The sequence below is a fragment of the Coloeus monedula genome (genome assembly GCF_965178545.1).
Source record: "Coloeus monedula genome assembly, chromosome: 3".
NCBI classification, from domain to species: domain Eukaryota; kingdom Metazoa; phylum Chordata; class Aves; order Passeriformes; family Corvidae; genus Coloeus; species Coloeus monedula.
In genome coordinates this window covers 99,651,806-99,664,395 of record NC_138783.1, presented here as the reverse complement: position 1 = coordinate 99,664,395, position 12,590 = coordinate 99,651,806, and the positions used below count along the sequence as shown (strand labels likewise).

The following is a 12,590-nucleotide window of genomic DNA, read 5'->3' as shown; positions in this document are numbered from 1 at the left end:
GGACAACTTGGTAAAGAAAATCACTTGCATTGCCTTAAGAGGGTGTACAAATATGCTTGCAAAATAATTTAAGAAAAAATCTTCAGCAAGGTAGGCATTAGGTGATTTGCAAGCTGGTTAAGAAGCATTTAACTGAGACTAATTTTAAAGTTGTTTTCTACAAGGGGAAAATGCCATCCTATATACAATATTACAAAAAAAGTGTCTGATGCCACAGGATCAGAGTGACACTGCATTTCAGCAATCTGAATATATTAGCTATAAGATGCACACTTCCCCTATTTAATGTGTCTTTAAAAAAACATAAAAACCCACTAAATTTGGAGCTTCTAAATGTGTGTGCATTCATGAATTGCTGTGGGGTTTCCCAGCAGACTGTGCGGCATCTGAACATAAAGGAAGTATACAACCTATTCTAAAAACCATTGTTTGCATGCACAACTGCCACAGACTTTGAACATACTGAGCAGAAAGGTTAAGAGCCTGTCCTCTTCTGTGGAGCTTTCTGGAAGTTAAGCAATGAGGAACAGATGTAGAGTCCAGCAATAAAAATGTGTTCTAAAAACTTAAATACATCATTCAAAAAAAAAATGAAAGAGAGCATTATTGCTGTTGTGAGAGCTATTTTTCTCTTGTGCACTTGTTTCTCTACCAGACACTCAGACAAGCCAATATACTCATTTGTATACTTGGAAACTCCTCTATCCCTTTCTTCTTTCCCATTTTTCCCATTTTAGTTGGACTCAGTGCCCTTATTTTAGCCGCTCAGGTTGGAGGCTGTCAGTCAGACACTTCAGCTGCTCCTCCCCCAGCTTGATCTTGTCCTCAAGCTCTCGCTGCTCAATGATGAGGCCCGACTTCATTTTCACAAAGTGCTCGTAGTCTGCTAAGTTCTCCTCGCTCAAGTAGTTCGCCAAAATGTCGAAGACAATGCGCTCTCGACGATCCAGGTTCTCCTTCAGTTCCTTTGCATCATCGTGTTGCTGGGTCAGCAGCTTTTGCTTATCTACCAATGTCCGCTTAGGAGAGAAGAAAAGCAATTATAAATTCACTGGGTACACTAGGATGGGACAACAGCTTCACTGTTTGAATCTCAAGTCTGTTTCATCTGCAGAGACCTTCCTGAATATTTAGAAAGGTGGAAAAAGAATGCTCCTTAAAATTTAGACGAATAAAATGGATTAGCAAACTGATAAAAAATATGCACCATTACTTTCTACTGGCCTCAAAAGCATTACTTCAAAGACTCCTTTACTATTTAATAGTTCTAAATAGCTGTATACAATACAGTTGCCTTTGAAAAACAGTTCTTCAAATTAAGACTTTGCTCAGCAGTGTCTTACATCTTTCATACACAGCACTGGCACAGCTGTGGTTACAGAAACCAGAAACAGACCAATTAATGGAGCAATTTGTTCTTATACAGCTCCTGACACTGTGTATTTAGCAATTCTGCTGCATCTACAAGCCTTCCCTATGAGATGTGAAGTCCTGTAGTCTTCAGACATGACCAAGAGTCAAAGCTGAGGCAAGACAACAGAAGGGCAAAAGGGAAGCAAAACCAAAAAAGCATTATTCTCCAAAAGGGCCGTAAACTTTCTGCTTTGTGCCTTCACAAGAGACAAAATAGGAAAAAGGGAGGTTGAATGGAGGAACACACAAAGGAAAAGGACAGCAGAGGAGAGCAGCTGTATTCCTTTCCCCCAGCATCACCTGTCTACACAGCCGACAGCCCCACCTGAATCATGGGGCTACACTCCTTTGGCAGTACACAAACAGGAGCATCATCAATCCAACCTATTGCACATGTCTGCCTACAAGTGATTGTCTTTTTCCAGTGACAGAGTATGGCTGGCTTACTCTGACATCAAGAATTCTGTACAGATGTCTGAACTTAATTAAAAAGTACCCCTAAGAGGTACCAATCCGTAAGTTCTAGCCTTGCTTCAGAGATGAATTTTCTTTGAGAAGCTGTCTTCAAATAAACCCCAGTCTGTTCTAATAAATGTGCCCATCTTTTTAATTTGCACCTTCTTTTAAATTACAAATGCTATTTAATAAGCCTGAAGGATTTACAGAAAAGTGTTTTTGTAGAGTATAAAACAGTCTTTTCAAGATGGAAGATGAGACAAAGCGGACTACAGACCAGTGAGCTTTAGTAAACCTACCTGTCAGAGTTGTACATGCATCCTGTGCTGACTCTCTTTCTACAGACAGCCCAAAGCTCAAGAGTGAAATATTTTCAGATTTGTACTCTCAATGCACTTGAAATACACAGCCTAGATTAACTCAGGAGTCAAGACAGCTATGAAAGACAAGTCACAGAAATCACATACTATTAGAAAAACAGTTTAATCTTCCTTTCAACTTATGCCAGGGGGAAAAAAAAATCCCACTGCAAGTTGCAAGCAGAATTATCTACTGCAAAGAGATGAAACTAACAATTCTCCTGAACTCACAACGACAACTAGCAGACAGCCCCAGACTCAGGAGTGTGGCTAGACTGCTCCCAGGGCAGCCTTGCAGGCGTGTGTATGCTGAGCAGCAGCAGAACTAGCCAGAATTTGATGAATGCAAGAGGACATGGCCACAAAGGGCAAGCAATGAGAAGACACTGGCCTTGCTGTGTAAGAGGAAGGCGGCTGGTAGCCCTTCAGGTGAAGGCCCTTTCAAAGCTGAACTTGAAATATCTGATACTGTTCCCTGTGGCAAAAGAAGACCTATAGCAGAGTATCTGATAGTCAAAATATTAACTCAGCAGTCATTATTTGAATGCTTTTATTTAGAAAGTCTGGTAAACTGTTGCAAGTTCCTAGAAAGTGGAAAGCTATCAGAGCAATGTCTATTAGACAACATCAGCATGGAAAAAAAAAAAAAAAATCGGTGATCACTGGGAATATGCTCCCCAACAACGGAAGTAAAATCCCGTTTGTTTCTATGGCACATTAGTGGTTCACCACATGTTATCATTTGACCTATAAAATACTAAAGGACAACAAAAAAAAGCCACAAGTACCAGTCTAAATTCAACACTTCTAGATAGGTTTCATAGAATCGTTTGGGTTGGAAGGCACCTTAAAGATCATATAGTTCCAACCCCCCTCTCACCAGACCAGGTTGCTCAAAGTCCAATCCAAGCTGGTCTTGAATATTTCCAGGAAGGAGGGTGACAATGATCATGCTGTAATCAAACCTCTCCTGATGGAAGAGAGTTTTTATAGTCCTTGCTAGGAGTTCCAGAGACAAATGGGACTCTCAGCCTTCACTGCTTCTTGATCATTGTTTATTAAGTCTTATCAGAGAAAAAGAGTCACTAGCGTGACCCAAACATGGCACAGAGCAGAGAATGCAGGAGAAAGCCGAATTATCAAGATTACATGACCTTTTTAAAGGTAAATTAACCAATGGTTACTAAAAATGTACATTATTTTTACTTTTCTACCAATTATTTAGTAACGCAGCCAGGAACTGTGGAATTCTTTGTCCAATCATCCCAAACTACTTTTACTGCAGAATATGGAGTAGTAGTAGAAGGTTTGGAGAACAACAACAATCCTCCATTTTGATGTTTTTTGCTTTTATCTATTTACTACATTAACAAACCCAAAATCTCTAAATTTTTCACCCTGTGACAATCTTACATAGTAGTCTATCACCTAATTTACACTAGTGTAGTTTCTAGTTCTTCTCTAAGAGAGCAGTCTTTTCCAAGGATGGAGGTCAAAACAGTGTTGTTCAGGGGGGTAAAATTCCTCAAAACAGGCAGAGAAACATTCTCTGCACTCTGGGTTCCCACAGAAGGCAGGTCTACAACCTCTCTGGGCAACCTGTTCCAGTGTCTCACCACCCTCAGGGAAGAATTTCTTCCTAGTATCTTATCTAAACCTGTCCTCCTTCACCTGAAGGCCATTCCCTCTTCTCCTATCACTACATGCCCTTGTAAAAACTCCCTCTCCAGCCCTCTTGTAAGCCCCCTTTAGTTACTGGCAAGGTTGCTCTAAGAGCTCCCTGGTACTCTCTTCTCCAGGCTGAGTAGCCCCAATTCTCTGACTGTCTTCACAGGAGCCATGCTCAGGCCTCTGATCAACTGAGTGGCCTTACTCTGGAAGTGTTCCAACAGGTCCATGTCCTTCTTGTGTTTTGTCCCCCAGAGCTGGATGCAGCACTGCTGGTGGGGTCTCCCAGGAGCAGAGGGGCAGAATCCCTCCTTTGACCTGCTGGCCACGCTGCTTTTGATGCAGCCCAGGACACGTTTGGCTCTCTGGGCTCCAAGTCCACATTGCTGAGTCATGTTGAGCTTTTCATCCACCAACACCCCCAAGTCTTTCCCTCCGGGGCTTGTCTCAGTCCTGATGGATCTCTCCTGATGTTACTATGGCAAGACTGGTGTCAGTGCATGTGAAGATGAATGGGGATTAGAATATGTTAGGGATTTGGATTTCTGTCAGTATAAATTTGACATCAGAGCACACAGAATTTCTGACTGTCCTTACTACACCACCTCCTCACCATCTTCCTTTTCCACACCCAGCCAGCAAGCTATTTCTATCACAGCTCTCAAGCTGTGTTTCCTATGTGCACACATCATCTGGTAGTTCCTTCCCCATTAAGCAACTGCAACCACACTTAGAAAAAAGTCTAATGAGGGATTAAATTTCTCTTAGAGTCAAAAGCTTTGATCTGCCCTTTAATAAGCTGTCAAATACTTTCCCTTCCCCCTCAGAGAGAGGTCTGAACAGCCATTAATCAAGTATGTTAGGGCCAAACAGCAAAAGCACAGCTTCAGATCAGTCCCAGCACTTACTGGTTCTTGTGTGTGAAACAGTGCAACATGCTGAAGAAACAATGTGAAGCCACAGCCCATGGAAAAAATTCTGTTACAACACTTAGGTGGACTGCTGGCATTTCAGTCCACAGCTCCAAGCCAAAAATCCTACTTCACATTCATTTAACCGTAGAAGTTAAACTCACTTAATACACACCCCCCCCTTCACACTCTATTTATTTTAGCCTAAGTTTCACACATACCTACATCTCTACTTTGGTGCATATCTGCATTGCTATGTATCTCCTTTCCAGGTAAGGCCTGATGGGATTTGAAGTTAAACAAATTTCTGCACGCAGGTTAAGAGCACCTTGAATGCTCCTGCTCCTGAAATTTTCACTTCTGCTGGGAGTCCTCCACATCACTACCAGGCTATTCTGCTTGGGTAAAACATGTTTTCTACTGAAAAATTCTTTTTGCAATGCTTCCCCTTGTCCCCTCCACCCCTTTCTTTTAAAGGCTTGTCCTTCTGTTGTTTCTTGCTCTTGTTCCTCGCTAGGCATTGTGGAAGGAAGCTGTAGTAGATGAGAAGCATTTTCTTTCTAACAACCTTACAGATTTGCATCAAGATCCTTGTTGAGTACAAAGAAGTCTGCAAGCTTTCTGCATTACAGCATGAACACTCCTTTTCCCATCTTGAATTGTTACAATATTTTTGTTTGCCTCCTTTTTATGCTCTTATCAGTAGATTCCCTCTTTCTTTAAACTTTTGCCAAGAAGCCTGTTTTCCAGTATGTTGCACCCCAAACCCACTTTTTCTCAGCAAGCCACTTGTAGTTCCAGTATTCCAAGAAAAGAAGGCAAGGAGAAACGTTTTAAGAAATCTTAAAAAAACAGCCTTATGAGATGTATCCACTCACTATCCCTCATGTTAAGCACAGCAATTCAGATAAACAAAACCAAGCAAAACCCCCCCCCCCCCAGGAGCTTCCCTAAATGTTGGGGTATTATTGTTGGCCCTTCTCACCCGTTCTTCTGGAGAGGTGTTGTCATCCAGGTTGTTGAGGGCGTTTTCCACCCGGGCCAGACGGCCGGACAGGGACAGCAGGAGGTTGACCACTTTGTCAAGGTCGCCAATAAACATCTTGAATTTGTCAAACTCATTTGGTTTGCAGACTTCTTTCACAATGGCCTCTACCTCCTCCCCCAGGATATTGTTTGCTTGGATATCTTCCAGAAGTGTCTCCCGTGCCTCTCTCAGCACCTGCAGCTTCCTACTAATGCTGTCAATAAGTTCTTGCTGCGTAAAATAAAGGAGATAAGAATTTATTAGCATTTTTCCCTACTTCTGAAAGTCATGTCAGCTAGCACTTTAATACATTTCAAACTTCTATGAGGCTTTGACAATGAGTGCATTACAAATAAATACATGTCTGTGTCTAAAGTCAATACCTCTGCATTCAAAGGTTCAGGACATAGCTGTACGATGCTCAGCTTGAGACCTGTGTTAAAGCAAATTACCTTTGGGGGAAAAGACGAAGGCTTTTCACTGCACCAACAAGCATTCCTGCTTCTTCTTTGAGCAGCTTCAAAGCCTGCTGTGAGCAGCAGAAAGTACAGCACACGCCTGTGTCTCTAAATACCAGGTCCATGACACCTTGCTGAAGAGCTGCACTTAGGAAGATACACAGTACCAGAAAAACAATCCTGTATTTTCCACACGATGCAGTTAAAACTAGGGCACTGTCAAGCTTTCTTTTCCTTTCTGCATGATATTAGCATTCCTCCAATAGCACTCCTTCCACGCTCAGAAAATCTTAGCATTAACAGTGCCTTATAACATTTCTGTAGGGTAGTCATAATCCCTATGGCACAGAGCAGGGAATAAAATCTACTGTACTGTACAAAGCAGCTCTGTGCAAAGCTGTGCGAAGTGGCTCTGCCAAAGGACCAAAGAAACATGTCACTGTCTCAGGCCAGGCGAATACACAACCTCACTTGAAGTTTGGGGGGCTTCTGTACTATAGCCCCCACTGCCTGAGGTGCACATGCACTGCCTTAGAAAAGCACGTCAGGTGCAGAACCAACAGAAACCAGACCAAGGATCCAGATCTCCTTTGATCACCTGTGGTCCCTCTTTGCTACTCCCCTGCATTTGGGCAAGAGGTCTTGTTTCTTACATGCCCATAAGCTTTCACTGGTGCACAAGGGGTGGAAGTTAGTTCAGCTAGTTGTCAACTCTGAGATGAATCACACCCTAAAAACACCTCATTCATTTAAATGTAGATGCCTATTTAGCATTCAGCTAATTTCAGGTAAGAAAATTTTCCAAAGCATTCTCTAAACACACACCTCAGTGCAAATTCTGAATGAAAATTACATCCTTTAAAATAATCATTCTTTCACAGTACCCCTAGCTTTTTTTTTTTTTTTTAAATTACTCATGACATTCTTTAGGAACTCTGCTTTCTAAATGCAAATCTGATTACAAGCCTTCATGATTACTGAGAAACATTACTGATAGCAGCTGCTGCTCAGAGAGGCCACTGAACAGTCATTGCCAATTTATTTTGGGAACAAAAACCAATACAAAACAAAGTCTGCCATCTTAACAGAAAGCAGCTACACCCTGAAAATGTAACAGCTTTTTTGAAAGTAGCAATTCAACCCATGGATTATCCATACTGGTTTTTTCCTTTTTGATTTAATGTACTCAGTCCACGTTAATCTGGATCCGGGTTATCTGTTAGCCTGGGTGCCCAAAAGATTAAGGTAGTAAGCAGTTCTACAGATGCCTGCTTTACTGACTGATTAATCTGCAGGATTTGACTTTTTCCCCCTTCTCTCAATGCAAATGCAGTTTGATTTGGATTATGTAGGTCACAGTGCTACACTCCCATTTCCCTCAGATGACATGCACTATGCTGCTGTTTCATCATTCAAAACACAGCAGGATACTGTGGTGTTCTATGTTATTATATCAAGTTTTTTCACTTCTGCATCTGTGCTGCAACTTTCTTTAATTAAAGAAAAAGCCACAAGGCTGCTCAGCATTTACTGATCTCGTCTGCCAGTCCAGATCAGTGCTCTCAGTTTCTTTCTTTAAAAAAAGAAAGAAGCCATTTTCCCAGTAACATCCTCATCCTGTTTAATAACATCCCAAGCATCTGAAGCTTACCCCTAAAGCAACAATTTTTCAGGTGAGAAGGCCATAAATACTCTCTAAGACTGTCATATCTATTAAGAATTGGATTATGATCACTGATTGCTTCCTACCCAGATGAAGCAGCCTCTGCATGCAACAACTGTGAACTCACTACATGCTTTTGCAGAAAACCTGTATGATGTTCAATATCTACTGAGCCAGAAGAGCTGCAGTCTACATCTTGAAACTGCCAGATGAATAATTTATAGCTGTGAATTCTGTACCAGTACGCAAGAAAACAATAAAGTCATTCTTGCCGATCTGACTAGCAACACAAAGTGGTTCAGCAGAGCACTGCTCAGGTGGCTCACTGCTTGGCATGCTTTTACATAGATTATACTCTACTTTCAGCTCACCACCCCACTCCTAAGGAATTCAAGCCTCACACTAGAAAAAAACTGGCATACATGAACTATTTTTACACTCTTCAGGAGTTGCTGAAATTTTCCCAAGGGCAAAGGTGGAACTTCCTACACAGCCACACATGGATTTTCCTTGCTACAAAAGACACTTTTATAGCATCTTCAACATCTAATCAGTATTTCATAATTGTGGTAAACCTACATTAAACTCAGTACATAGCACACACACATTCCATTCCTGCTAGCTGGGAATACAGGGATTTGCAAAAAAAAAAAAAAAAAATTAACAACCCTAAATGAAATTCCTATACTTATTTCAAAAAAAAAAAAAAAAAAAAAAAAAAAAAAAAGCACCACACATTTCTGGTTTGCAGAGCAGAGAATGACAAATACAGCAATTATTCCACAGTGGAATGCAATTAAGAAATCTCAGAACTACCTACCAGTTTCCAGGAATCAAGAAACAGGTTCTGGGCATATGGCCCCTCTAAAATTAGTGAAGTCAGAAAGTGTGCCATTAAAATGTTCAGGTCCGTAACAATCCCTTATTAAACTGTTACCAAATATGAGAAGCTGGGCCAAGCTGTATCTTCTGTCCATTTAATAAAGATGCCTTGACCCAGTTACAATGAGTTTTATATGTTTTCTGACAAGATCCATGATGAAAGCTCATTGAACTGAGTGCTCCATCCTACCGCAGGTGGAAGAGCAGGGAGAGAAGCAAGCAGCATGGTGTGTGTGCTACAACATGTACACTTAGAGGAGAAGATGGGAGGGGTTCTGCTAACAGCTCTTTATGAAAACCTTTCCATCTCATATGATTAGTGGTATATACTGAAGCTGGGGGAATGGATGGAGAAGTACGAAAAGGGTGAACATGATTTTCTGTTTTGGTGTTCTTGCTTATAAAAGTTTTAGTATTTAGTTTGTTGGGCAAACAGAGGTTTAATTTTACCTCCCTCCTACTCTGTAATTAATGAGAATGAAACTAAATCTAGCAAAAATCATGAACGTGACAGTCATGTGTGGCACCAGATAAAACCAAATTATTTAAAATGAAGCGAAATCCTTAATTTGTCTAAGTAGTACAGCTGTTGGATTCAGCAGCTGTCTAGCAAGAGGGTGAGGGAAGGTCTCCTGCTGCAGCCACACCATGCCCCTGGCAGTGCACAGCACACTGAACCGTGCGATGCAGAGGCAGCAGAGGGAGGCTGAAACAACGCAGAGGTAACAGAAAACACAACAGCCCCCTCAAATGCAGTGCCAGCCACGCGTGCACTGAACCAGAGGTGGAAATCTCTCATTCTTAGCAACTAAATGTATTCCTAATAATTAAAAGTCATTTCTTTGGGACTGGATTATCAAGTACACCCTGGCAGCTGATTTTTAAGCAGAGAGCTGACTTGGACAGAAAAGGTTTGCACACCACTGCATTACTGGCTTAGGTAAACAGAGCTAAACTACATCACTTTACTTGATCAAACAGAAATTTCCTGCAGCTTATGTGTACTGGGAACAAGGATTAAAATGTTTTATGCCAAATCACTAATGAGATGAATGCAATGATTTTACTGTACGACAACACTTTCTCCATCCACACAAATGTCAGATCATCATTGTAGTATCTAGGGAATTATGGTGACCTTTGATCAGAAATAAAACACCAAAGGATGGGGATGAATAAGAAGACTGCTTCCCTCCCTTGTGATGAGTAACTTCTACTGAATGCACCAAGCTAATTAGTTATCTCCCACAATCATTATTAATTTGGGAAGCAGGAGAAATAGTTTGCTGCTCATGAAAACAACAGGGGAGGAAAATAAAAAAGAAAGAAGAAGGTATTTGTATGTTCCTTCTCTCTCAAGACAAACCCAAATTCTGGACCTAAATTTCAAAAATTTGGAACAACTAAAACCACCACCAGCTTCAGTGGGATACATGAGAACTGCTGTTTCTTTGTACGGAGTGAGAAATATAGAACTTCAAATAGAAAATGGTATTCTAAAATAACCTCCCCAAAACTACTCCCCTTGCAACTTTCCAAAACATGCAACAAGTTGCAAGCAGCACCTAATATCAAGTTCCTAAATTCACAGGTGTACACTTAACTCATCCCCAAAAACAAACAAAAAAGCCCCCCAGAACCAAAAGAGGCTGATTTTTCCAACTGATCCTGTACGTCTAGAAGGCCTTTTATTGAGGGGTGTTTAGTCAAACAAATTCACAGTTAATGTAATGAACACAACTCAGAGCCTCCCATTACACTTTTAGAAACGTCTTTTACCTTCTTCTCTGACAAGTCATGATCCAGCTCATCTTCAGAATCATCCTCACTCTGCTGCTGTTGCTGCTGCTCCTGCATGTCCTTCATTTTAATCAGCAGCTCTGCCTTTGGTGCAGATGTGCTGTAGTAAGTAGAATTGGTTGTCAGGGAGATGGCAGATGGTGCACTCTGCTCCTCTTTCCTGGGAAAAAGTCAAAACTTTCATTAACTGCCTTGTCAGACTAATTAATGAAAAGAAAGGAGAATCTTTTAGAGCCATCATTTCACAAGCAAGCAGGGGTTTCAAGAGAAAACCATTACCTATGTAAATAGGATAAATAAACACTGTCTGTGAAGAAAATTTGTATGAATTCAGTACATGCTCAGCAAAAACAAAAACTGAAATCATGCAGGAGACCTTTCACCATTACAAGAAGTGAAATGGATCAAAGATATCTCATCTGGAAACAAAATGTAAAGTTACATTTTACAAAGTAGTGCAAAAAATCTGTGCCATAGACAGCATGCTTTTGGACTGGGATAGTACAATGTAAGTATTTAACTTTTTCATTTGGGAATCATAAACTTCTTGAGAAGGATACAACTTATCAGATAATTTGTATCAAGAAAACAAAAAACCACAGAACATCAACATGGATGGAATTCAATTATTTTCTTTCTTTGATCTCATTCACTCTAGGAAATGCCTCATGCCCGTTTCAAGTTGGCTTCGTAAATTTTCATCACATAAAAAAGGTGAGAATATTGTTCCTTCTCCATCCAGTTACTAGACTGGATGATCTTGGTAAGATATGTAATCACTGTAAAATGGCAAAAGTTAATTATTTCTTAAGTTGTCAAAAACTAGCTTTCAACCATGTCTTGGAATTTTTTCATATTGTACAACACTTTCCTGGTTTCTGTCATTAATGGTATCATTAGTAGTATATGCTTAACTACTATCGTAAAAGTCTTAGAAAAGACCCTCAACAGAAGGAAGATTCTGACATCCAGCCCCCATGGACTACTGACACACTCTGGATAAAAGGACATACTGGCTTACAGAAAGTAATACTCACTTCTCTTCTGAAATTTTTGGAGAGGGAACTTTTGGCAGAAGCTTCCTGCGCTGCTGAGCTTCTTCTAGGAGATGTTCATCTTTAGGGAATATACCAACCATCAGATCCATTGTTGTTTTTATTTTCACATTAGGATCTAGTATGTCTGCTAGAGATTTATCTCTTCCCACAATCTCTCTGGCGAGTTCTTCTGACTTCCAGTCTTCAAAGGTCTTTTCTTTGGCCTTTACGTAGCTGGATGCTTGCGTGGCAGCACTGCTGTCCTTCAAGTTGCTCCCAGGTTCTTCAGCTGGTTGAGGCTCAACTGGTTTGGTTCTGGCTTCTGGCTCTGGCTCTACACCTTGCCTGGTGTAAGCACAGAATCGTGAATAGGACTGCTCTGAAGTGCTGAGTGTTTTAATCTGGTCCTTTTCCAAACCACTGGGTAAAGCAGGAGGCTCCATAGTACTGACAAGGCTTTGCCGACTCTCCTTCTCCGCGCTGCTCTCAGAATGAACTATCTTGATGGGAACCATTTTCACTGTAGTATTGTTGTCTATTACCCTTTCAATTCTGGAAAATAAACAAAATTCATCCTTAGAAATGGAAGAACCTTAAATCTCAATTCATATCCTCAAATCAGAAGGGAAGCCCAAATACACAAAAATATAGGTAAGAGAGTGAGGTAATGGAATATTCCTAGCATTGCATCTCAAACCCTAAATCTACACGTTTTCTTTTCTGCCTACAAATTTAAAATAGTAATATTAGTTCATTTGTATGGTATCCTAACATCAGCCTTGTACAGTTCTCATGATACAGGGCTTCTGTTTGTTTCCATGAACGTGAGGCTCCAATCTCAGCAGCCAGGCCCCAGATTTCAGACAGTGCTGCTGAACCGCCTGTTACCCCTTTTGCTGCCACAGCTATAGAGGAA

General features: G+C 40.9%; 1 protein-coding gene across 4 annotated transcripts in view; it reads right to left on the bottom strand.

Annotated features, from left to right (window-relative positions):
* Positions 1–752: 752 nt before the first annotated feature.
* SHROOM2 (shroom family member 2) overlaps positions 753–12,590 on the bottom strand; it is a gene marked incomplete at both ends in the record, with an annotated part of 115,821 nt that continues 103,983 nt past the window's right edge. For 3 of the 4 annotated variants that reach the window (XM_082278100.1, XM_082278102.1, XM_082278101.1), the window contains 4 exons: positions 753–1,019; positions 5,793–6,065; positions 10,617–10,797; positions 11,675–12,226. In XM_082278100.1, the coding sequence (XP_082134226.1) occupies positions 753–1,019; positions 5,793–6,065; positions 10,617–10,797; positions 11,675–12,226 (1,273 nt within the window). The remainder of the gene's footprint in view (positions 1,020–5,792; positions 6,066–10,616; positions 10,798–11,674; positions 12,227–12,590) is intronic. The other variant, XM_082278103.1, reaches the window with a different exon arrangement.